The sequence below is a fragment of the Crinia signifera genome, chromosome 2 (genome assembly GCF_055691185.1).
Source record: "Crinia signifera chromosome 2, ASM5569118v1, whole genome shotgun sequence".
Classification (NCBI taxonomy): domain Eukaryota; kingdom Metazoa; phylum Chordata; class Amphibia; order Anura; family Myobatrachidae; genus Crinia; species Crinia signifera.
The window spans coordinates 49,523,203-49,547,817 of NC_139218.1; the positions used below are offsets into that span (position 1 = coordinate 49,523,203).

General features: G+C 44.0%; 1 protein-coding gene across 14 annotated transcripts in view; it reads right to left on the reverse strand.

Annotated features, from left to right (window-relative positions):
- The window catches only part of TSPOAP1 (TSPO associated protein 1), a 253,855-nt gene that overhangs the window by 87,867 nt on the left and 141,373 nt on the right, over positions 1–24,615 (reverse strand). For all 14 annotated transcript variants that reach the window (XM_083172017.1, XM_083172022.1, XM_083172018.1 and 11 more), the window contains 3 exons: positions 12,355–12,438; positions 1,238–1,327; positions 1,029–1,151 (listed from right to left, as the gene is read on the reverse strand). In XM_083172017.1, the coding sequence (XP_083028143.1) occupies positions 1,029–1,151; positions 1,238–1,327; positions 12,355–12,438 (297 nt within the window). The remainder of the gene's footprint in view (positions 1–1,028; positions 1,152–1,237; positions 1,328–12,354; positions 12,439–24,615) is intronic.

Genomic DNA, 24,615 nt, shown 5'->3' on the forward strand with positions numbered 1-24,615 from the left:
ATGGGAGGCGGAATGCGTCCTCCGACGGTTTCATACCCCCACTATCCACGTCGGCGTGGAGTTGATTTTATATAGTGTGGCGAGCGTAGCAAGCCGCCGAGCCCGAAGCGCGGCGAGTGGGGACGCAGATTACTTTACATGTATTCCGTGTCCCCTCGCCACACTATATAGTGAATACAATACATTAAAAAATCGCATCGCATGGCACTAAAATGGCCCATGCGATGCAATTTCCCTACGCAGAATAGCCCACTAAGCAAATAGCATAGTGGGCGCCGTTCTAGGAAACAAGTACCAAATATTCTCTGTACGGCGCTGCGGAATATGTATGCGCTATATAAATAACTGGAAATAAATAATAGGTACTTGTGTAATAGCACGGCGCTCGGCTACTCTATGTTTTCAGCATAGGCTAAGCTACAATGTGAGCATAGCCCAATGGCTGCCTAGCGTAGTGACTCCGCGGCAGCCCGGCTCTTTCACCGGCGTCCATGGCAAGCCTAGTGAGTGCCTTTCACACAGCGCTGGTAACCGGCAGATCCCCTGTGCTGGCGGACGCCAGCGGAGAGGGGATCATGTGGGCGCCGACGGAGAGGCGCTGCAGCTGTCTGGTTAGGGGTTCGGTAGCATGTGCCTCTCATGCACAAAGTGGGTATGTGGGCACAAGTGCATCTTATGCACAATAAAGGAGCCATTTGCCAGTGCACCATGTTGCAAACTGGTAAATGCCTCCTTTAAAAACCCCCACTATCCACACCTGGAGCTCACCCATAGTAAACATTTATATATTGTGTAACCATTGTTCCAATACTGAAAGATAATGTCGGTTGTAGAACATGTAAATTTAAAAGTGTGATGGAGTAACTGTATACTATAAAATGACATTTATAAAAAAAACACCCAGCAGCACTAAATTTAAAGAGAATGGCCCCTACACCGCCTGCATAAGAGATTTTGTTTTATTTTCTAAACATACTTAACTAGAGAATTGGTATTTTAGGACATGAACAAAGTCCCGTGACAATTACCTTCAGCACTTGCTCTAGGTTCTCCAGCTTGCTCTGCAATCGATGACTTTCTTTAAGAGCAGAATCTCGTTGCTCAGTCACCTCTACTAAGTGTCTCCTCAAGTCAGCATTTTCAGACTCAACCTATGATATAAAATATAAGTGTGTAATACTGACCCATCTCAAATTCATTGACCGGCCAACACACCCCCCCACCAATAAGTGCTTACCTTCGCTGCCCTCTTTACTCTGAGGCATAGTCTTGTATTTTCTTCCACAAGGCATGCATTCTTAGTTTGGACCTCCTCAATCTGGACTACCTGATCGCAATTAAACAAGAACCCAATATAGGGTGAAATTAATAAAATTGATGCAGAGATTGATATGTTACAAAAACTGCTTCTGATTTACCCTGGGCATGAGAAACAAAAACTGGTGTATTCGCTTTGGAGTGCGCCTGTACTTATTCATAGCTAAGGCAGCTATTTTATGGGCTGTCCCAATAGAACCAGGCTTACCAGTTCACTAAGGAAATAGTGAAACCCATTGGGACATAAAGCACAAGTAGCTCAAAGTATTAGTGAAGTCACCAATCCCTGGTAAATTAATGGGTTTAATAATAGGTCAGCCCCCATATTGGCTACCGCAATCTCATTTTCACACATTAATGTCAACATCATTGTTATCTCACTGACCAATATGGCTTATAACTGTCAGTTTTATTTTAATATTCATCTTCACATTTTATTTCTAGCAGGAACAGCTTAATTAAAAATGTGCACGCATTCCGGATTTGTTACCGTGTTGACATTGATTATATTAGAGATGAGAGAACTGGAAAAATGTTGGCTTCTACACATAAAACATGAACGCATGTCACACACATTCTGTTATGTTAATTAATTGCATCTGCAAAAAATAGCTTTCAGATGCTCTGAATATTTGTGTAAGGGACTGCGCATACCTTTTATTCTTAATTTGCATAGCTATACTTCTCAAAATAAGATTTGCCAAACTGCTACATCCAGAGATTCTGTTTCGCTCTACATAAAATCTTTTGCTTCCTATCCAAGATTTTTAAGAATATGTAAAACTTTTTTATATTATGAGTTGCTGCTGTCAAAACCATCTATCAAACTGTAGTTCTTTTACAACCAAGTGAACGATGTGTATTTCAAGGAACTGGATGGGCCACACTTTAGTGCAATGGCATTAATTCTCCCAGTTTGTCTGCTAAAACTCGACAACCATGATAATGCATTCGGTTACGCAATGTTGGAGGGCGGTCGGAGGGCAGGGGGGACAGGTGCAAACTTGGAGCAGCGGGAATTTGTATGTAAAGATATATCAATTAAACAAATTCAATACCACATTATATTTGTTTTAAATGTACTAACTATGGTGCAGTGGGCAGCAATAAATCCTATCAAACCAATGCACCATGACTTATAGGGGTGCCGGACGGCTCCCCGACAGTCGGGATTCCAACAGTCATTACTCCGACGTCGGAATCCCGACTGCTCCCTCGTAGGGTAATCTATGGAGCACTATACATGCAAATTTATTAATTTACAAGACTCTTAGAGATGCCTGCAGATTATAAACCAAATAAACCTAAAAGCTGAAACTTGACTTCCATGTGAAGGACCTGTCACCCCATACTCTCTACAGTGAAGTGTGGTGATGTACATATACATACACACATATATATACAAACAAAATTGTTTAGTTTAATGTAGATTCACACTAAACTTGAGGACTACTGAACAGCTTTTGATTGGGTTTTCACTGACATGTTCCTTAAGATCACAAGCTACTCTATGGATCAACTCTCTATCTTGTTAATTGGCTAATTATCCCAAAAAATAATCATTGAATTCTCTGCAAACATGCCACAGAGCATGCAATATGGGGCCAGAACCATACTAGGGTAATGGGGCACCACTTGTCATTTATGAACATCTTAATTTAATTCAGATGCTGCATACAGTGTGCAAAAGTATGCCCCAGTACAGTACAGGGGAGAGAAGCAAAGGGGGAAACATTGTGCGCAGTGCGCTGAGAAAACAAATACGGTTTACTCGTCACCTGCATGTCTCTGACTGTAGTGCTGCTGCCCACGCCCCAGTCAAGTAAATAAAAGTTTCAGATGGAGCCATTCTTAGTGTTGCTACCAGCTCACCATATCGGACAAGCTGGCGACAACTGGCAGATGGCAGAACTGGGATGCGAGAGTGTCTCAAACACTTGGGCGTCCCATTGCCAAGAATGGGTCGCACGAGCATCTCTCCGACTGATGGCGCAATGGGAGCCCCTCCAACGAGAGCGGCCCCATCTGTATTGACTGTCTGTCAGCCGTCCGGAACCGATGAGCAGGGGGGCTCGTTATGCAACCATGTGATTTTAAAGATTTGTCGTATTACATAATTTTTGCACTTTTATTCTATTTTTCAATGGTATTTCACTGCTAAAATAAATATTCCTCATATATATTAAAACAAATAAGAAACTACAAAAAAAAAAGAAAAAATATTATTGAATACATTTAATAATCATCATTCGGCAATGACGTGATGGATAGGCATGCTTAGTTATTGATTTTCTAATACCAGATCATACAATGTATACAAATTTCCATTAATAAGGACAAATTTAATGCAGATATCCATTCCTGAGAAGTGTCTATACTATAACATTGTTCTTAAAACCACCAGAAACAGTTTACAATTCACACTCTTTGTGGCTCCGGGAGTTTTGCCTACCAATGTATTTTGTTAAAGGGCATGCAGAATTGTTCAAGACTGACACATGTACAGTAGAGTATATAGGACTGTTGCAGTAAATATTGCCAGAAAATAAAAAAATTGTATTTGTTCCATTCAGTTCTGCAAATCTGTTCTGTGACGTACTTCAAATAACTTTTCTGTGACATATCATAATGCTTTCTACAATCAAGGCTATAAGTGAGCCACGTTGCAGGTCTTTATGGATTTTTACAAAGGTAGTAAAAGAATGGAAACCATGAATTGTGGTAATACACCCCAGATTTTGCCAGGTTACAGACGGTTTGAAAAAAAAAAATAGAAGCTGGTTGGTTGGTACTTTATGTGTCCACAGCTTTGTTACATTTCCCCTTAGGTAGGGCTCAGTGCATTATATTTTAGTAAAAGAAGAAGAAGAAAAAAAAAAAGATTTCTGCATACTGGAGATTTTTTTTTCGTACTATGTGATTCTTTGTCCTTTATGTGTGTGTGGGTGTGGGTGTGTGTCTATCTGTGTATCCAGTGTGTGAGATATATGAAGAGGTGTGCGATGCCAAACCGATAGAATTTAATACAATTTACTGAACAGTGTTAAAAAGCTTCTAAAAAAAGGGATTTTTGTAAGAACTTACCGTTCGAATCCCTTTCTCTGATATGGTCCTGGTGACACAGCTCAACACTGGGATGTAGGAGGGTCCGAAGGAGCCAGGCACCTATCCTAAAGTTTTAGAGGGTAGGCTCCTCCCCTACTGCATCCCTGGACTCAATCTTTCAAAGCCACTGGAATACATTAACGCAGTACAAACGCCTGCACATATTATATGCACATTTTATAACAGAAACTTTTAACCATTTTAACATGAAACTTCTGGCATACTTACTGAGCGTAAGGGAGGGATCGCTGTGTCACCAGGACCATATCAGAGAAAGGGATTCGAACGGTAAGTTCTTACAAAAATCCCTTTTTCTCTTTCAATGGTCCTGGTGACACAGCTCAACACTGGGACGTTCCAGAGCCGGTCCTTTGGGAGGGTACGCTCAGGTCTGCAGCTCTCAGCACTGCTCGCCCGAATGATGCGTCCTCCGACGCGAACTCATGGAATCTATAGAATTTGGCAAATGTGTGAACAGATAACCAAGTGGCAGCTCTGCAAACCTGCTCAGCTGTGGCCCCATGTCGAACCGCCCAAGAGGTGGCAACTGACCTGGTGGTATGCGCATTTATTTTGGCCGGTACCGGTCTACCCACTTTGGTGTATGCAAAGGCTATCACAGACCGCAACCACCTAGCAATAGTCTGCTTAGATGCAGGCCAACCAATTTTGTGTACGTCATACAATACCAACAATGTGTCAGTCTTCCTGACACTCTTCACTCTGTCCACATATATGCGTAACGCACGCACAACATCCAAAGTTCTCAACTTGTCCCTTTTCTTAGAACCCTCTGGGGGTTGAAACACAGGTAGAACTATCTCCTGATTTAAATGGAAGGTAGATACCACCTTCGGTAAAAACTGAGGCACTGTTCTTAAAACAGCCCTGTCATCATGAAAAATTAAGAAGGGAGATTTACATGACAAGGCTCCCAACTCTGAAACTCTTTTAGCAGATGCTACTGCTAACAAAAACACTAGCTTCCACGTGAGAAACTTAAAGTCAGCCGACCTTAAAGGTTCAAATGGTGCCTTTTGAAGGCATTCCAAAACCAGTGATAGATCCCAAGGTGCTACTGGTTGCTTGTATGGAGGTTTCAACCTGGATACTCCTTGTAAAAAGGTTTGAATTTCCGGCAAAATGGCTATCTTTTTCTGGAAATAGATGGACAAGGCCGAAATCTGCACCTTCAGTGACTGAAGGCTTAGACCCGATGAAAAACCATCTTGTAAGAATTCCATCATTCTTGATAGCTTAAAATGAGATGTATGAGCCTTTCTTCTCTCACACCATCGAATGTAAGTCTTCCAGACTCTATAATAATTTGCCGAAGATATAGCTTTTCTGGCTTTTATCATCGTCTGTACTACTGCCTCAGAAAACCCTTTCCTTTTCAAAATGGTGGTTTCAATAGCCAGGCCGTCAAAATCAATCGATCTGAATCCAGGTGATTGAATGGGCCTTGTCTTAGAAGGTCTGGTCTCAGAGGTAGACGCCATGAGTCCACAGACAACCTCTGAAGCCTCGAGTACCAGGACCTCCTTGGCCAATCTGGGGCCACTAAGATCACTGGAACCTTCTGCCCCTGTATTTTCTTCAGAAGTCTCGGTAACATTGGTACTGGTGGGAATGCATAAAGGAGATCTCCCTGCCAGTGAATAGTCATGGCATCCACTGCCTCCGCTAGTGGATCCCTCGTTCTGGCATAGAACCTGGGCACTTGACGGTTGACCCTGGATGCCATCAGGTCCACATCCGGAGTTCCCCACATCGAAGTGATCTGGTGAAACACCTGAGGGTGTAAGCTCCATTCCCCTTCCTTGAGCTCCTCCCTGCTCAGGAAGTCGGCTTCTATATTCTCTATTCCTGGAATGAATATAGCCGATACAGCTGGAACATTCTGTTCCGCCCATAGGAAGATTCTGGACACCTCCCACATGGCCAATTTGCTGCGTGTACCTCCCTGGTGATTCAGATACGCCACAGCTGTGGCATTGTCGGTCTGAATCCTCAAAGGGAGGTTCTGTAACCTGTCTCCCGCCAAGGAAATCACTTTCCAGACAGCTCTCAGCTCCAAGATGTTGATTGGTAACGCTGATTCCTCTGCCGTCCACAGGCCCTGAAGCCTGAGATCCAGGACTACTGCCCCCCAGCCCTTGAGACTGGCGTCGGTAGTTACTACCAACCAGTCCCAGGTCTGTAATGACCGACCCCACTGAAGGGAATCTACTTCTGTCCACCATTTCAAGGATTCCCGAGTGTCCGAAGACAGCACTATCATCTCGGATTTCATGGTCAAAGTGTTTCCTGACCAGGCTGACAAAATGTTCCATTGGAACCTCCGAGAGTGGAACCTGGCAAATTGAAGCGTCTCGAATGACGCCACCATTTTCCCCAGGAGCTTGAGGCACCTCCATACTGAAATGCTCTGAGCCCTGAGAATCTCCTGGACTAGGGTGACCAGATCCCTGGCCTTTACCTCCGGGAGGAATACCCGATGAAGATGGGTGTCCAGTATGACTCCCAAGAATTGGAGCCTTTGTGACGGTACCAACTGAGATTTTTGCAAATTTAAAATCCAGCCGTGAGCCTGCAAAAAACTGATGGCCTCTGCCAAGTGACTCTGCAGCATGGCTGCTGACTCTGCTTTGAACAGGAGATCGTCCAAATAGGGTATTACTGTGATTCCCCTGAGCCTCAGCACCGCCGCCATCACTGACATTATCTTTGTGAATACCCTTGGCGCGGTTGCTAGCCCAAAGGGTAACGCCCGGAATTGTAAATGCAGGTCTCCTATGGCAAACCTCAACAAGGTCTGATGCTCCGGGTGTATAGGGACGTGCAGATTTGCGTCCTGGACATCCATGGACGCCAAAAATTCTCCCTGGTCCAGACTCAGGAGTACTGACCGTAGGGACTCCATTTTGAAATGGTCTACCCATAAATGAACATTTAGAGACTTCAAATTTAGTATTGGTCTGAAAGACCCGTCTGGTTTGGGCACCAGGAACAGCGTGGAGTAAAAGCCTTTCTTCCACTCTGCCCTGGGGACTGGTGTAACCACCCCTTTTTCCAAAAGGGAGTGAGCTGCTCTCACAAGAGCTGTACGAAGCCGTGCCTCCTTTGGTAAGGATGTGGGAATGAACCTCTTCGGAGGCGGCCCTCTGAAAGGGATTTTGTAACCCTGTGTTATAATATCTAACACCCAGGCATCCTGGCCTAGAGAAGCCCAAGCGTCCCTGAAGAGTGTGAGACCCCCCCCACTTTTGTCACTGTCGGGCGAAGCCCCTGACAGTCATGCAGAGGGTTTGTCCTCTCCTTTTGTGGCAGGCTTCTTGTGAAAAGAGCCAAATTTTTACTTTTGTGTCTTGCCTCTAGAGGACTGAAACCTTCCCCTGAAAGACTGTCCTCGAAAGGACGCACCACCTCTAGGGGAGGGCCGAAAGGACGGCTTAAAAGCAGAAAATCTGGACGTCTGCTTTGCTGAGGAGGCCGGCAGGAATGTACTTTTGCCGCCCGTGGCCTGTTTTATAATCTCCTCTAATTCGGTACCAAAGAGTACCTTTCCTTTGAAGGCTAATGTTTCCAGAGCCTTCTTGGACTCATTGTCTGCTTCCCAGGCTTTAAGCCAAAGCACTCTCCTGGCATTAATGGAGACTGTGGACACTCTGGTTGCCATTTTAATAGCTTCCTCCTCTGCTTCCACTGCATATTCTGCAGCTGCCTTAATCTTTTCTGCAAGCAGTAACGCACCAGGGTCAGTCTGCAGCATGGTGCATAATTCACCAGCCCACTCTATCATGGCCTTAGAGACCCAGGCTGAAGCAATAAGGGGCCGTAAGGTAAACCCCACCCCTTCAAAGATAGCCTTGAGGTTTCCCTCCAGCTTTTTATCCACAGAATCTTTAAAAGCTGCACCGCCTTGTACTGGTAATACAGTAGCCTTGGACAACCGTGCCACTGAAGCGTCCACAACTGGGACCTTTTCCCAGAGCTCCGCATGAGACTCTGGCATGGGGTACAGATTAAGGAATCGCTTAGGCATCTGAAGCCTCAGGAGTTTTCCAAGCCCCTTCTAACAATTCCTGTAACCCCTCATCTGAAGGAAAAGTAACAGCCTCCTTCCGCTGTCGCTTAAAAACACCTTTAACAGGAGTCTTATCCTCCACAGACAGCTTTAAAGCCTGCTTCACAGCTACAATGAGATCCTCTATACCAGCAGCAGAGTTCTCTTCCAAATCATCACCCTGATCCCAGGGGATGTCAGTATACTCTCCTTCCTCCTCATCTACCACAGTAGTCAAAGCATAAGACCTTCTAGGGGTCCCTGCCACATCATCCATTTTGTCCAGCATTTCACTGAACCTGTTGATCCCTTTAGCAGTATCCTGCATCACCTGAATCAGCGCAGGATCTACCTGGGTAAGAGGCAAGGAGCCAGACGACTGCTGAGATGATGGCATAGGTCTCTGTGATTCTACCAGCCCATCACTCTGCCTGTCCAAAAGCTGCACCAAAGCGTTTACTGACCTGCCTAGGGCCCTGGCCCACGCAGGTTCCATCTGCTCTGCCCTATGGGGTTCACTGCCCATGGGTCTCACATCAGCGCAAGTAATACATAAGCCCCCCTTGGCCATCTGCTCAGGGACAAATTTTTGTGTGCAAACATTGCACGCGCTCAGTGCACTAAGGGCTCCCTCCCCCAAAACCACAGCCTGATGCTCAGACATGATGCAAGTGATAAATGTATATCTATCAGTATACACAGTGCAAACAATGTACAAGCGTTTATACAGAGGTAATGCACCCAGTCACTTATCTGTCTGTTGGTTTCAACTGCGGGGAAGCGATGCCCAGGAAATCCAAGTCACTCTGCCAGGATCAGTAAGCCAGCTCAGCTCCGCTGCAAGCGTTCTGAAAGGCGCCAAAGTCAGAGTGAAGGAAGAGACCACAGGTCCCTGCTGCTGCGGGGTCCGTGACCTTTTGGCGCCAACCACCCCCAGCCAGCCGCTCCTTAGGTAGGATTTCCTAGTTCCAGTGTCTCCCCCTCAACTGGGGATCACTTGGAACATGCCTGTCACAACGCTGCTGTCCTCTCATCTAGGAGCTCAGCGTGTAAGCTCCGCATAAAATGGCCGCCGCCATCACGGAGCGCCTGTCCCCCATGATCCCCACTTAAATGTGGAGCCGGTTTCAGGGTACTCCGGAGCCCAGGCAGCCTCTTAGAAAAGGCTATAAGCGCTGCACAGGGAGACCAGACAGTGTCTCCCCTGTGCACAGTGAGCTGACAGGACGCGCTTCTGTCAGCTCCTGCTGCGCTAGCAGTGTGAGGATTCACTATGAGAATCCTCACACTGTGCCTACCTAGCTAGTGTAAAAGTTAATAAAATAATAAAAATCCCCTAACTACTCTAATTCTTCGGCTGCTCCTGCAGCCCTTTAGAATAGCACCCACTCCAGTGGGCACCTAACACGAACTGAAGAGTCCAGGGATGCAGTAGGGGAGGAGCCTACCCTCTAAAACTTTAGGATAGGTGCCTGGCTCCTTCGGACCCTCCTACATCCCAGTGTTGAGCTGTGTCACCAGGACCATTGAAAGAGAAATTACCTAACCCTTTTTTAACTATGCAGTTCTCCACAGACCATCAAAGGCTGGAGCACGCATACCTACATATAAAAGGATCATTCATAACAGTAAAGCCACAGGTGAAGTGAACAACATTGATTATCTTGTTACAATGAAATCGGTTATGGGATGAAATATATTAGGCAACAAATGAACAGTAAGTTCCTAAAGTTAATTTACTGTAAAAAAAAAAATTGGACAAGCATAATGATCTGAGAGACTTTGACAATGGACATATTGTGGTGGCTAGATGACTAGGTTAGAGAAATCTCCCCAAAAAAATTGTGTAGGGTGTTTCCAGTATTCAGTGGTTAGTACCTTACAAAAGTGGCCTAAGTAAGGACCACGTGGCTGATCCAACAACAGGGTCGTGGGCACCCAAGGTTCATCAATGCATATGGGCTAGCCTCAGTAGAGCTACATTTGTAGACATCACTGACCATGTTAATGCTGACTATGATAGAAAGGTGTTGGAAAACACAATGCATTGTAGCTCGCTGCATATAAAGCTGCGTAACCAAAAACTTGCCAGAGTGCCCATTGCTGAGCACTGTGCATTACCAAAAGTGCCTACAATGGGCACGAGAGTCAGTACTGTATCATAGATCAATGGAAGAAAGTGGCGTGGTCTGATGCATAGAGTTTTCTTTTATATCATGTGGACGCTCAGGTGCGGATCCTTTACTTGATGAAGAGATGACACCAGGATGCAATATGAAAAGACGACAAGGTGGTAGAAGCAGTATGAGAAGTATGATGCTCTAGCTAATGTTCTGCTGTGACACCTTTGGTTTTGGAATTCATATGGATACTACTTTGTTATGCACCTCCTACTTTAACATAACTGCACACCAAGTACAAACATTAATGCACAGGTTGGCAGTGTTTGCTTTCAGCAGAATAACGCGCTCTGCCACACTGCAAACATTGTTCAGGAACGGTTTGAAGACCATGAGAAAGAATTCAAACTTTTGATTTGGCCTCCAAATTCACCAGATCTCAAAATTATTAAGTATCTGAAAGATGTGCTGAAAAAACAAATCTGAGCCACGGAGGGCTTAAATAATCTGTTGCTAACGTCTTGGTGCCAGACACCAAAAGACACCTTCAGACATCTTGTGTGGTCCATGCAACAATGTGTCGGAGTAGTTTTTGTGGCATTATGGGGAGCCACACAATATTAGCCAGGTGGTTTTAATGCTTTTTTGATCGATTTACCTATTCTGGGGGGCCATGAATTCAACAATACGCGTCCCTTTTTCAACAAAACAGATCTGACACCCTTCAATGATGTTGTTAACGTCAGCATTTAATAGGCGAGTGTCGATATTTCCCATGTCAGGAAACATCGGCACAGATTAATACCCCCCAAGTCTTATTATTTTAAGTTCCTGTCACTAACTGGCGCAAGACTATATGCGGATGAATGATGTGTGCAGGGCCAGATTTCCCTATGAGTGGCAGATGTTGGGGGCGGCAAAGCATTCCCCTGCCCTTGCAGGTGTCCAGAGAGAACGGCCCTGCGGCATTAATCCAGCTGGCTGCGGCCTTAACATGGCAGGAGGCACTACAGATCCTCCGTGCTGAGGAGAGGAGCACAGCAGGAGGCACTAGAGATCCTCCATGCGATTTTGGGGACTCGCTGAAGCAGGTGACAGGAACTCCCTGAAGCAGATGACGCCAACGAACAGGCGCTGGTGATGAAGAACCACCAGTGCAGATGACTGGGACCCACTGGAGTAGATGATTGAGACACGCTTAGGTACTGACTGCATTGTGAAAGGGTGGGGGGGGGGGCTGGTGTTGGTGGGAGAATGGAGATGATATCTGCCTGCACTTTTGGAGGGGGGGGGGGTGACATATGGAGGAACCCGGTCATACCTGTGCTCTGGGGGAAGCACCTGTATTGATGTACAACACGCCACACATCTAATAGAGGGGGAGGCAGGGTGGCCAAGAATGTTGTGCCTAGGGACAGCCTGACCCCTAAATCCACTCCTGGATATTTGTTTCATGCATACGTAGCAATAATTGAAAAGTTGTCAAACAGTAAATCAATAGTATTTTATTCACCACTGCCTCAAATGCCCTAAACGGATAAGCTGCTAATTAAAAACAAAGTTTACTTTAGAAACACAATACCATGTGCTTTTAGGAGTATTTTATGGACAGGCAGTTTATAGGAAGATCAAACTCTATCTCAAACAATATAGCTCAGTGAAGAACTGGTACATGGGAAGGAAAATGTTGAAAGCACATGCAATGGAATGTACCAGTAAGATTATCAACCACAGTTTCCTTACCAATTCTTCACATTTCTTCTGCTTCTTCTTTACTTCTTGCTCTAAGCTTTCGCATTCTTTCCGTTTCTTCCTTAATTCAACTTCCTAATAAAATGTAAAAAAAACTTTTAGATACAAAAATATTTGTAAATTGTACATTTTATAAACTACGAAACATATCTGTGGGTTATATTATACACCAGTAATACTAATGTGCATAAGCCATGCCTCCAACTGAAAATTATTACAAATATCTGAAATGATCTTGGGCAACTGAAAAGGTACTAAGCTTTGTGTCTTTAAATGATCATGAAATTCCTTGGTGACTTATAGGAAGGAGGGATTCTGCAAATCAAGTAAGCCTGGACAGCAAAGATCTTTTGATAAAGGAGATGTATTGTTTAAATTGTGAATTACAGGGATCTCCTTTTCATTTGACTGTTTCATAAAGAACATTAGTGCTACTCTGCACTTTCAGTGCATCCAAGGGCCATTCTCCAGCTCTCCTAAAAGGAGGTGACACTGCAGCAACATATAGAGTTGGGAAAAAAAACAAAAGCATAAAAATAGATAACAAAACACAAAGAATGTGTTAACATTTTATTTAAAAACAGATTTATTTAAAGCCTTCAGGGAGAGGGTACAAGAATATGTGCATATACATACACTAATTAATTAACTGTAGCAAACACAGGAAAACACAAAAAAACACATAAGGGCATAGGAAAACTAGTATGGGAGAGAACTGAGCTAAGATATGTGCAGCAACATAGATGAAATAAAAACGTATAAAGGAGCATTTGTAAAGCATGCACAGAAGACATAAAGAAAAGAATAAAGAGAGGCCAAATCCAGGTTTCAAACATAATCTAGAGGAAAAAAAATAGAAAACTTCTCAGAAATAAGGTGCAGTCGGAGGTCCAAAAAGCCAAATGGGCTAAAATCGTTTTCCGACTGAAACCCATGGCTCAGAGTGAACGGCAATCCAGCATTAAGTAATATAGGGTAGATAGAAAACTTTTTAGTAGGGGATTATGGAGACACAGGGGTATATTCAATGCCGGGGGCGAGCTGTGAGAGCGAGCAGTGCGGCCTGCTCACTGTCACAGCTTGCCTGGTCAGTATTCAACCGACCCCCCTGCATACGCCAATTCTGTTTTTGGAGCGAGGGGGAATCGGCGTATGCGGAAGGTGAAACAGCAAGACTTGCGGCTAAATGCAGTGGGCGCACTGCATTAGCCGCGAGCCTCACTGTTTGAGGGAATCCTTGACGTCCTGTGACAGGGAGGATTACCCCGGAACGTAAAATAGGGTGAGTGGCCGCCAAGGGGGTTAAACAGCGAGGATAGTTTGTTTTCTGTGATTCCCGCCATTTAACCCCCTTGCCGGCTGCATTGAATACAGGCCACAGATTCAAGTGAAGTGAGAGGCCTATTGATTATTTGTGTAGGGAGAGAATCAATGAAGTGATGGAGTTGGATATAAGAAAACAACTAAAAAGTGATAAGCCAACATTTACACCAAAGAGAGGCCAGAGAAGCACATTGACCCAAATAAAGATGGTCGTACACCACCAGCGCTTCCCATCTATCATCACAGAGAAACCAGAGCGGTCATATCCTGTGGGAAAGGCTGCATTGCCCCACACGGGTTAGGGTTAGTGATGGGGGAGGGGAGGGGAGAGGACGTGGTCACAAAGCAAGATTTAGAATAATCCCAAATGGAGCAGGAAAAGCCAATGAGTGGATGAGTACTTGCAAAGTTAGGTCTACCAGAGGATATCACACCCACAATAGAAGACATAGCAGTAGTGTTACAGGAGCTGAACTTCATTCTGACCCCCTGGGTACCTGCAACGATGCTAATCAAGCTAAGGCCTGGCTGAGATGGGTTGATAATAAAGGATAATGGGGCAGATGTATTAAGCCTTAACAAGAGATAAATGCCAGGGTGATAAAGAAAGATAAACGTCTAGCCAATCACCTGCTAACTGCCATGTTACAGGCTGTGTTTGAAAAAATTCAGTTAGGAGGCAATTGGCTGGACGTTTATCTCTCCTTATCACCCTTGCATTTATCTCTTGTTAAGGCTTAATACATCTGCCCCTATATCAGGAAACCTGCTGCTAGCATTGGTAGTAGGATGACTGAGTAAGAAATCTATTACTTCTAGGCTTCAAGAGTTTGGGAGAGGTAGGATAGTCCAGACACAATGTTCATTTCACTGTCAAGTGAAGACTGTCTAGATTAATAGATTTAAACAAAGGTGTAATATAAACTGCCAAAAAAGTGCACTCCTAAATACCTAAATTTTGAGGAGCGCCAAGTAAAATTATATTTGTGGTGCACATGATTCAAGACTGTGGGGGAGATAAGAGCGTGGAAAAGTTTGAAGAGGGATTTGTGAGAAGGTTACGGTGAATATCATAGAGTAAAAATAAACTTTATAATCCTTCTTGCCTGGTCAATCCAATTCTGAGTTGTCAGATATTCGATAATCAATACATATATCAAGGGTAATAGAGGACACCCCTAGCGTATAGGGGTGTCCTCTATGGTGATAAGGTAATGAAAGACTACCATTACCGAATCCCTGGCTAAAGGAATGGATAAGCCTTACAGAAAATTCTCACCAAAACCAAAAGTCATATTTGTAACACAAAAGTCCAAGTAATCCAGTCAAAGGCCTTCTCAGTGTCCATAGACAACACCATGACAGGGGCGCAAGTAAAATTAATAGCATAAATGAGGCTGATCATTTGCCTAGTATTATTGTGTGCCTGTCTCCCAGGTATAATACCAACTTGGTCTTTATGAATTATACTGGACAGGACCATGTTTAGACAGTTTGCAAGGATCTTAGCATATATCTCTACATCAGTGTTCAACAGCAAGATATGTCTGTAATTGGCACAGCTAGAAAGATCGTTCCCCTCTGTCAATAATTAGAATTCTAGTCTCAAAAGTCTCCTTGGAGAAACAGCTCACAGCCATCATGCCATTGAACATCTCTGTGAGATAGGGAGAGGGAATAGGAATTAAAGGTCTTGTAATAAGCTGCAGTGAAGCCACCTTGGCCGGGGTTTTAGGTCTGAAATCTCCTGTGCCCCTATCTTTACACAAAGTGAGTCAAGAGCAGAAGAGGACAGTTTAAGAAGGAGTCAGCGAGAAAGATAGTCCTGTACAGAGAACCTGATAGAGGGAACGGGACCTCCTGAAGGTAGGAAATTAAGAAGTTGAGTATAGTATTTTCATAGAAATTTGATAGAAAAAATCATTGCTTTGGGAAAATTTTGCATTGAGTTTGGATACCAGTATCCTGCCACCCCTTTTTTAGAATATGTTTTAAGCAATCGCTAAAGACAGCATTGAATAGGGACCCAACACTATTTCCCCCATAGGGAATAGCGGCAGCACATTGACCCCCTAAAAGAGGTCTCAGCCTTTACAGTAAGAAGAAGGGCAAGTTCCCCCCCTAGCAGCTACAAGTGTATTGTAGTCGTCCGCTTATCCCGAGGATTTATGGAGTTTATAAAACTAAGATGCAAGATCCAAGAAGTCTAGAGCAGGCATGTTCAACCTGCGGTCCTCCAGCTGTTGTGAAACTACACATCCTAGCATGCCTTGATATAATATTGCTATTCGGGAATGCTAAAACTATTGCAAGGCATGCTGGGATGTATAGTTTCACAACAGCTGGAGGGCCACAGGTTGGACATGCCCGGTCTAGAGGTTCTGGCCTTTCTGGAATATAAATTCTGCCCAATCAGGACTTGGAGTATGGCCTTGTGGGCATCCCAAATTAGTTGGGCTGAAAGTGTTTAAGTATTAGTAGAGAAAAAATCTTGACAGGTCAGACACTACTCAAAGTCGGGGGTAGGATTCAAGAGCAGCCAGACGCCAAGTATAAGTGGGGCTACAGAGGTAAGGAGCCTTTATATCCACCATGAAAGGACAATGATCCAACCAGGTGCATGGGTGGATACTGACATCCAACAGCTTTTGCACAGGTTCAACACACAAATAGAATATTCCACCTACAATAAACATCATGCATGAGCACATAAAAGTTAAAGACCTTAGCTATGTTGGGCAAGTAAAGATTATAAGGCCTCCAAATTAACATGTGCAGAGGTTATAAAGGAGTGTGGGGTTTTTTTTTTTGGTGGGGGGCTATGAAGATGGGAATCACAGGTGGTACTAAAGTCTCCACAACTCTACCACTTCTATGTTGGTTCAGGAGCAAAATAGGGGTATAGAAGAAATGTGGTAAAAAGGGAGCCCTCTAATTTCCCCACTAATCTAAATTAGCCCCCTCTGGGTCCTGGATAACCTAGGTAGGGACAAAGGTATGGTTCCTAGAGAATATAGAGAATAGCATAGCAATGCCATTCTTATGGGTGGGGTTACATGAACAGGTTGAGTATCACGTATCCAAATATCCATTATCCAAATTATTCCGAAAACCATACATTCCAGAAAGTTAATTTTTTTTTTTTTTTTTAATAAAAACTCACTGGGGACATTTGTAACAGCCCTACTGAGGACATGATATGTAACTGCCACAATGGGCAGTATTCAATGAAGATATTCTCCGTGCACGGCGAGCATTTTTTTTTGCTCGCCGTGCACTCTCAGTGTTCCGGAGGGCTCGCTGCCACTCCTGCTCCCCCTATTCAACGTGTTAAAGACTCGCCGCCACTCGCGGCGAGTCTTAACCCCTGCAGCGGACGAGCGTCCGCGGCAGGGAGCTGTCAGGGAGCCGGGGGACGTAGCAGCCAAGAGAGATTAAAGTCTCTCTTGGCTGCTGCAGGGGATATGGGGAGGGGAGCAGGGCTCCCCTGGACCCAGGCAGCACAGGCTGCCCCCCCTATAGCCAGCGGGGGACCCAGTATTCACTGTACCCGAACGTGCTTCGGGTGCAGTGAATATATGAATATCTAATGAGCGGCTCGAGCGCTCCGGCCCCCTGCTGGCTGCACTGTGTAGAAAAAAAAAAAAAAAAAAATGTAAAAAAATATTTTTTTTTTAAATTAAAATATATATTCATGTGCTATAGGCACATGAATAAAAATAACATGGCCCTTCACAGAAAAAAAAACCTGATTTTTTGACACCAAAATTAAAAAAAACACCCTTTTAGTTTAAAAGTTCACATTCCTGCTCTCCATCAAAAGATGGAGAATTTCTACACGGAGAGAGACGGCGAGAATCACTTAGAAAGACGGAGAATATTTCACATTGAATAGGGTGGCTCGCCTTTGGAGAAAAAAAACCTCTCTCCACCGCGTGAAAAGCACAAACTCTCCAGAAATCACAGCGAATTTTTCTCATTGAATACTGCCCTATATATGTACAAGAAAATGATTGCTTGGCATTCAAATTCAATATCTGAGATAGTACACAAATTTTGTTTCATGTTTTGAAACCTTGTTTTTTGAAAAAATCATATATATTTGTGTGAATTTCATGTGTTTGATGTGTTTATACAGCATAAATGCAAGATACTTCAAAATACATCACTGAAACATTAAAATATTCCGAATTACGGAATAATCCGTTATCCAAAATTCTCCTGGTCCCGAGCATTTTGGATACGGGATACTCAACCTGTATTATATGTAGGAGAAAAGTATCTAGATTTAAGCTCAGGTTGACGCAAACCAGCAACGTGGGTCTACTGCAAGAAACCAATATTGGTTTTAAAGGTGATGGAGAGTATAAAACATGATGGGCCTACATGGTGGTCTGTTAAGGCCTTGGACATTAAATATCAACAGTTTGTTAGCCATGGGAAGGCAGATAAGAGACTATGGGAAGACAAAACATTTAAAGAGCAAAAGACTTGTGTTTAAGTTTAATAATTATGTACTGCCAAAATATATGTTCGTGCATTTTAACTATCCAAAAAAGTCCTCATAGACATAACAGTACACAGCCCATAGACAACACCATTCTCCTGCAATAGAAACATCAAGTGCTCAAATGTAGTTTTATTTTCAGTCTATGGAATCTTTTTGTTATTCTGCTATAAAAAAGGTTTGGTAGTTAAAAACTAATTTAACAGAATTAGTTCTGCTGCAGACCCCAGAGTAAACACATACCATCCTAATAGCATATTATTTTTTATATTATGTATTACTTGACAAAAAAGCAAATCCCAAGCAAGCATTTTTATTCATTATAATGTCCTGTAATGTTTGCCTTATATATATAGGAATTATAATTTTTTTACTTACATTTATATAACAAATGTGGAAGACGCTGACATTTTTAGCAGATATTTTAAACATCTCACAGAAATGTTGGCACTCAAAGGGTTAAGGGATAAGTTGGTGTTTATTCAAAATATATATATATTTTTTTTTTTACTGGTGACAGTTACTTCATTTACCAAATGAAGTTGAAAAATTCCACACAGGTGGTGTTTATAATTATCGCACTAACAGGCGCTTATATCATCCTCTGTTATAGATTGGAGGACTTTGTGTACACTTGAGAAAAGAAGTTTATTTTTCTATGCATAAGACTTTCTGGATGGATTTTAAATGTCAAATCAATACAAACCGTTATAGCGCCAAACAGGTTTGTTATTTTTGAGATATATATATATATATATATATATAATTTGGTATATCAATTTAAAGAATGTGGTCACACAGTGGCGTAAGTTCATCCCAGTTGCCCAGAGGCAAGATAAGTATTGGTGCCGCCCCCCCAAATAGCTCCTTCAGTAAGGTGTCTGTCTCCAGTAGGGTCATGGGATCTAACACAGGGTGTGACACTTACAAAAATGATGTTACAAGGGGGAGTCAGCCACATTAGTAATATCAACTGCTTTCATTTGACTAATTCAAACTTGAAGGGGAGGAGAGGTGCCCCCTTAGGAACAGGAGCCCGGCGGCAGATGACTCCATTGCCTCCCAGAGTTCTGCCTCTGTGGTCACAAGCCATAAAGGCACCCCAAAACTAGGAAAGATGAGTGCCGATGATTAGTGTATATTGTTTATTAGATTATTTTTTAAATTAGTCTCATTGTGGTCATATTCTCTCACGAACCCTGTTTTAACTTATTTTTCCTAGCTTATGTTAACTATTTCCCTAGGTGCTTCGTAACAGGTGTATGGCAATTGCTCATCTTTAAAAGCATAGTCTGCTGTGAGCATTAGACCAGATAGCAAATCAAACATTAATGTTATAGCTATGTTTATTGTAATAATTTTGAGCAATAGCGTTAGGACCTGCAAAAAAGTGAGTTTCCGTTAAGGGGGCTGCAGGATTAAATGCATTGATCAATACATGAAATAAATATCCATCTTTATTATTATTAGTTTATTAATACCCCTTTCACACCAGAAAATGCAGGGACTTACCCGGGAATATGGTAGCTGGATCATGCACACCAACCTAGTCCCTGCACTTTCTGGTGTGAGGGGGGAGAGATAGTCCGGTGAGCGGAGGAAGGCCGGGGCGATGGGCAGCGGTGGGCGGGGGGGGTTGGAGACTGGCAGCTCCCCCCTCTGTCTCTCCTTGGGCCTGTCCTGACCTGCTTCATTTCAGATGAACGGACAAAAGATTATGAGAGAGCATATGCACTGACGGTGGGTGCCAGGCCCTCCCCGTACCTGCACTGCCGCCCGCTGTCTCGCAGCTCTGTGCCCGCAGGTGGCAGTATGCACACCGGGGACACCGCAGCGGCATCATCCCCGGGGATTCCAGCTGCTGCCCCGCTGTCACCTGCGCCATTCAAGCAGACGTCCATTGGCAGTCGGAGACAGCGAGCCGGGATGCCGGGTAAGTACCATTTACACCAGCCTGTTTCCCGGGCTGGTCCTGGTAGCAACCCTGCCAGCTAGCAGGGTTAAAATCTCGGCAAATTTTCCGAGGAATTTAGGCATGTGTGAAAGGGGTATTAGTGAGTCCAGAGCCCCAGCAATTATATATATATATATATATATATATATATATATATATATATATATATATATATATATATATATATATATATATATATATATATATATATAATTTATATTTGTATTCAATGAAGAGGCAGCATTCGACAGACTTCAGAAATCAACTTTTAGGGAAAAAAACAGGTGCACCTGTTTTTCACTAAAAGTTGAGGTACTTATTTCTTAAAACGGCGCCCACGATTTCCATCGTATGGGCTCCTAAAAAATCTCATTGCCTCGCATCCCCCTGGAATATTGCGGCATGCGATGCAATTTGATTTTAAATTGCACAAGCACCCATGCCATTAGATGTGAGGTGCTTACAATGAGATGTAACCCCCAGTATCCACGCCATCCCGAATCGTGGCAAAGGGTTGTGGTACGCGTCCTCTGACCTTTTCATACCTCCATGTCGGCGTGGAGCTGATTTTACATAGTGTGGCGAGAGCAGCGAGCCCGAAGCGTAGCGAGCCCCGTGCGGGGACACGGAATACGAGCCCAAAGCGTGGCGAGTGCTGCGAGCCCCGCGAGGGGACACTGAATACGAGCCCAAAAGCGTGGCGAGCGCAGCGAGCCCCACGAGGGGACACTGATTACTTGACATGTATTGTGCTGCGCTCGCCACGCTTCGGGCTCGTATTCCGCGCCCGCTTGATGGCTCGCCACACTATCTAAATTCAACTCCACGCCGACGTGGATAGTGAAGGTATGAAAAGGTCGGAGGACGCGTACCGCCGCCCCTCGCCACACTTCGGGATGGAGTGAATACTGAGGGTTACATCTCATTGTAAGCACCCATCACATCTCATGGCATGGAGAGAGAGAGAGGGTAAATCTATATATGGATTTAAATCTTGCCATCTCCCTAGTCCCAACTGCTCATACTCCTTTCACTTAGCACCTCAGACCCGGGTTATTGCCAGGTTGGGGACATATAGGGGTTGATTCGCAAGGCTGCAAATTCGCAGCCTTGCGAGTCCACCAAACCCCGCCCGGCGAACGACCGCCCCCCCCCCCCCACTCAAAGTGCGGCTTCGCCCGAACAGCTGCGAATGGATGTTTTGCATAAACATCCATTCGCATGGCTCGGGTAACTGCCCACATCTTTTGATGGTCACCGACCATCGAATGATGTTTAGCGTGCACGCATATAAGTGACTTTTCAGTTACTTGGGAACGCCCATGGAACGCTGGGCGTTCCCATATGGTAATGGGGCAGCCCGGCACCCCCCGCCCATCTCCACCCCTCCCCCCCCCCGCCATGGGTGCGTGCACCCGGCGACCCGAAAGGTCGCCGTGGGTGCATGCACCATACGCCTGCACATGCGCAGATACCCGCCTGCGCATGCACAGATGCGCAACATCAGTACTGCGTGCGAATGCACGCAGTACCGAATGGATCTGAATCAGGCCCATAGGCCCGGGTCGAAGTGCGGTGTGAAATTACCACAGTTTATAACCCAGGTCGACCAACCCAGCAGTTCGACCCAGGATATAAGAAGGGTTGAACCCGGCTCATTGTCTTTAAATATTGGTTAACCTATGAAAGCGCCAGACCCGGGTCCAATCCGGCTTTTTTGATGTAAAAGAAGTATAACCGATCTTTCCGTGTTCAGTCCAATTCCTCTATTCCCAATAACCCTCACACTACCAATAGCAATGTGTCAGCTTTTTGTATTTTACAGCAGCTGGAATCACAAAGTTTACATCAGTCATCTGTCAATTATACAGATTATGGTATTGATGGATAGTCTTAATCTTCTGTATTCCACCCGTACGATGAGAATGGCTGCTTCAGTGCACTTCACTGTTATTTTGAAAGTAATTGTAATGTGTGTGTGAATACATATATGTTTGTTATTTACATATAATGTGGGTTATGCTGAGGCTGCAGGGGAAGGGGGGTTTAAGCATCGAGCAAAGGAAAGGGGGTTTTATGAAGTGCATTAGAGGCCGATGAGGGAGTGTATCAGTGTGATAGAGGACAGATCACATGGTGAGGGTGTGCGTCAGTGTAATATAGCACAGACCGCAGGGTGAGGGAGTGTGTCAGTGTAATATAGTGCAGACTGCAGGGTAAGGGATTGAGTCAGTGTGATAGAGGGCAGGTCGCATGGTGAGGGTGTGCATCAGTGTGATAAGAGCGCAGGGTGAGGGATTGCGTCAGTGTGATAGAGAGAAGGCCACAGGGTAAGGAAGTGTGTCCATGTGATAGAATGCAGGTCATGGGAAAAAATGGACAGTTTGGTAATTATTTTGGATTAAGGGTGCCTTGATGAAATCATGGACACTCAAAGAGTGCCTTAAACCCAAAAAGGTTGGGAACCACTGTCCTAGGGGATATATTATGTTAAGAATAGGACTTCCTGTATTTACACTCCAAAAATAGACTAGAAATATAAATAAAACACAAAATGCCTTCAAATGGGGCCATAAAAAGGAACACACAGTGCCACTAGCTAACATTCACGTGGTTTTTGGAACTCTGCAAGAGTGATATAGTAAAATCTACAGTTATTTAGACTCGACAAAATCTAAAGAGCTAGGGCCAAATGTACTAAGCTTTGAAGTTTGACTGAAAATCTGGTACTGTATGGGAGGAAATTTTCTCACAAACCTAGGAAAATGGACAAAAACATTCAAATTGTACTTGTTTAAATCAAAAAGATTTAACTACAGTACCGTCTGAGCGACAGTTTTTGTCCATTTCCAGATTTTGGGAGCAAACTACTGCGTTACAAATTACATTTGCTCCCATCCAGTAACAAATTGTTAACCCATCTAACGAACTAGTTGGATGGTTGGAGAAAAGTTGGTCTAGAGCAGAGGCAGCCAACCAGTGGCTCTTGAGCCACATAAGGTTTTAGTTGTTGTAATGCAACTCCATTGCTGACAGGCGCACAACTGTTCAGAAGAGGCTTCATATGTGGGAGGAGTATGCTATGTTCTGCTCTATGAGCAACGTGATATCATGCCGCCACATCACATGACGAGAGGTTGAGCTCAAAGCATCCACATGGAGGATGCAGTCGTAGATGAAGTCTCAACTTGGGAACTGTACGGTTGCGCAGCGAGGTGGGTGGGGGGGGGGCTGTCTACAGAGCTGGGGCAGGCTGGAATGACACATGAAGTAGTTGTAGTGTATTATATGAAACTGACTATTTCAACGTATTGTTGGGTTATCCCGGCTATGATCACTGCTGGGTGATTTAGCAGCACCCTACGAACATATAGCTGCCTCCCAGACAGAGTGATTCAAATGATTTTCCCAGTGTGTTCAGTCTGTGCTTAACTTAAAACCTACTCTGAGGTCACAGACCCTTCCTGAAAACATTTGGGCACGCCTGAGTTTTCCCTGATACTCACAGAAAATGGCCGGTTGACACCCACAAATGCTGGTTTCCTGTCAATCAACTTGTGAATGTCCAGCGATGAATGGCTACAAGCGCACAAATCCATATGCATGCGCAGTAGATTGATAATCGGCTGCTATAGAAATCCACACAGCAGATATAAGGTCTGAATGACCCCCTCTGTGGTACTAAATTTTTAAAAGTATTTTGTGTGGATCTGGCTTGTTTCAGTGAATTTTACATGACTTGCGCACGCATGGAAATGAGGCACGACCGAGTACAAGCTAGGGCATGCACCAATTTTGCGGCCTCGCATCATATCAGCTCTTTAGCTTGACTACAGATATTTTGGGCTCTTTGCCTAAGACTGGTTGCCCACCCCTGGTGTAGTGTATGGCCAGCATTAGGAGACGATTGATTGGTCATTTATCACTTTTCAAAGCTTAGTACTTTTGGCACTAGCTTTTTAGATTTGGTTGACTCTAATTGCATCTAATCTATCTGTACATTTTTGAATGTTGCTGCATCAGTTGCATAAACCACGTGGCTGTCATGCCTTTGGTTAAAATTCAGTTACATTGATCTGCAACTGCACTCCTGATTTGTCTTGTATTTATTATTAATGTATGGATATCATAGAATAGTCACTGAAAATAACAGTTGATCATTTTGTATGTATTTCTGCCTGAACACTTCCAGATATACTTGGGTGGTAATTGGGAGATGGTTGGGCAATATTCAATTGATCTATTTTTTTCTGCATCATCATGGACATGTTTAGCCATGCATTTGAGCTTGCCACTCCTGGGAATAGTGAGCAGTAATGCTTGCGAAACACAAGGTAATACTGCCCTATGAGTCTCCCAAATACAAAAGACGGAATTATTTTTTTAAACGACGGAGATAATGACACCTTTGCTTTCTATTGGTTCAAAGTACAAAAACCTTAATTAATGTAAAAATAATTCTAAATAT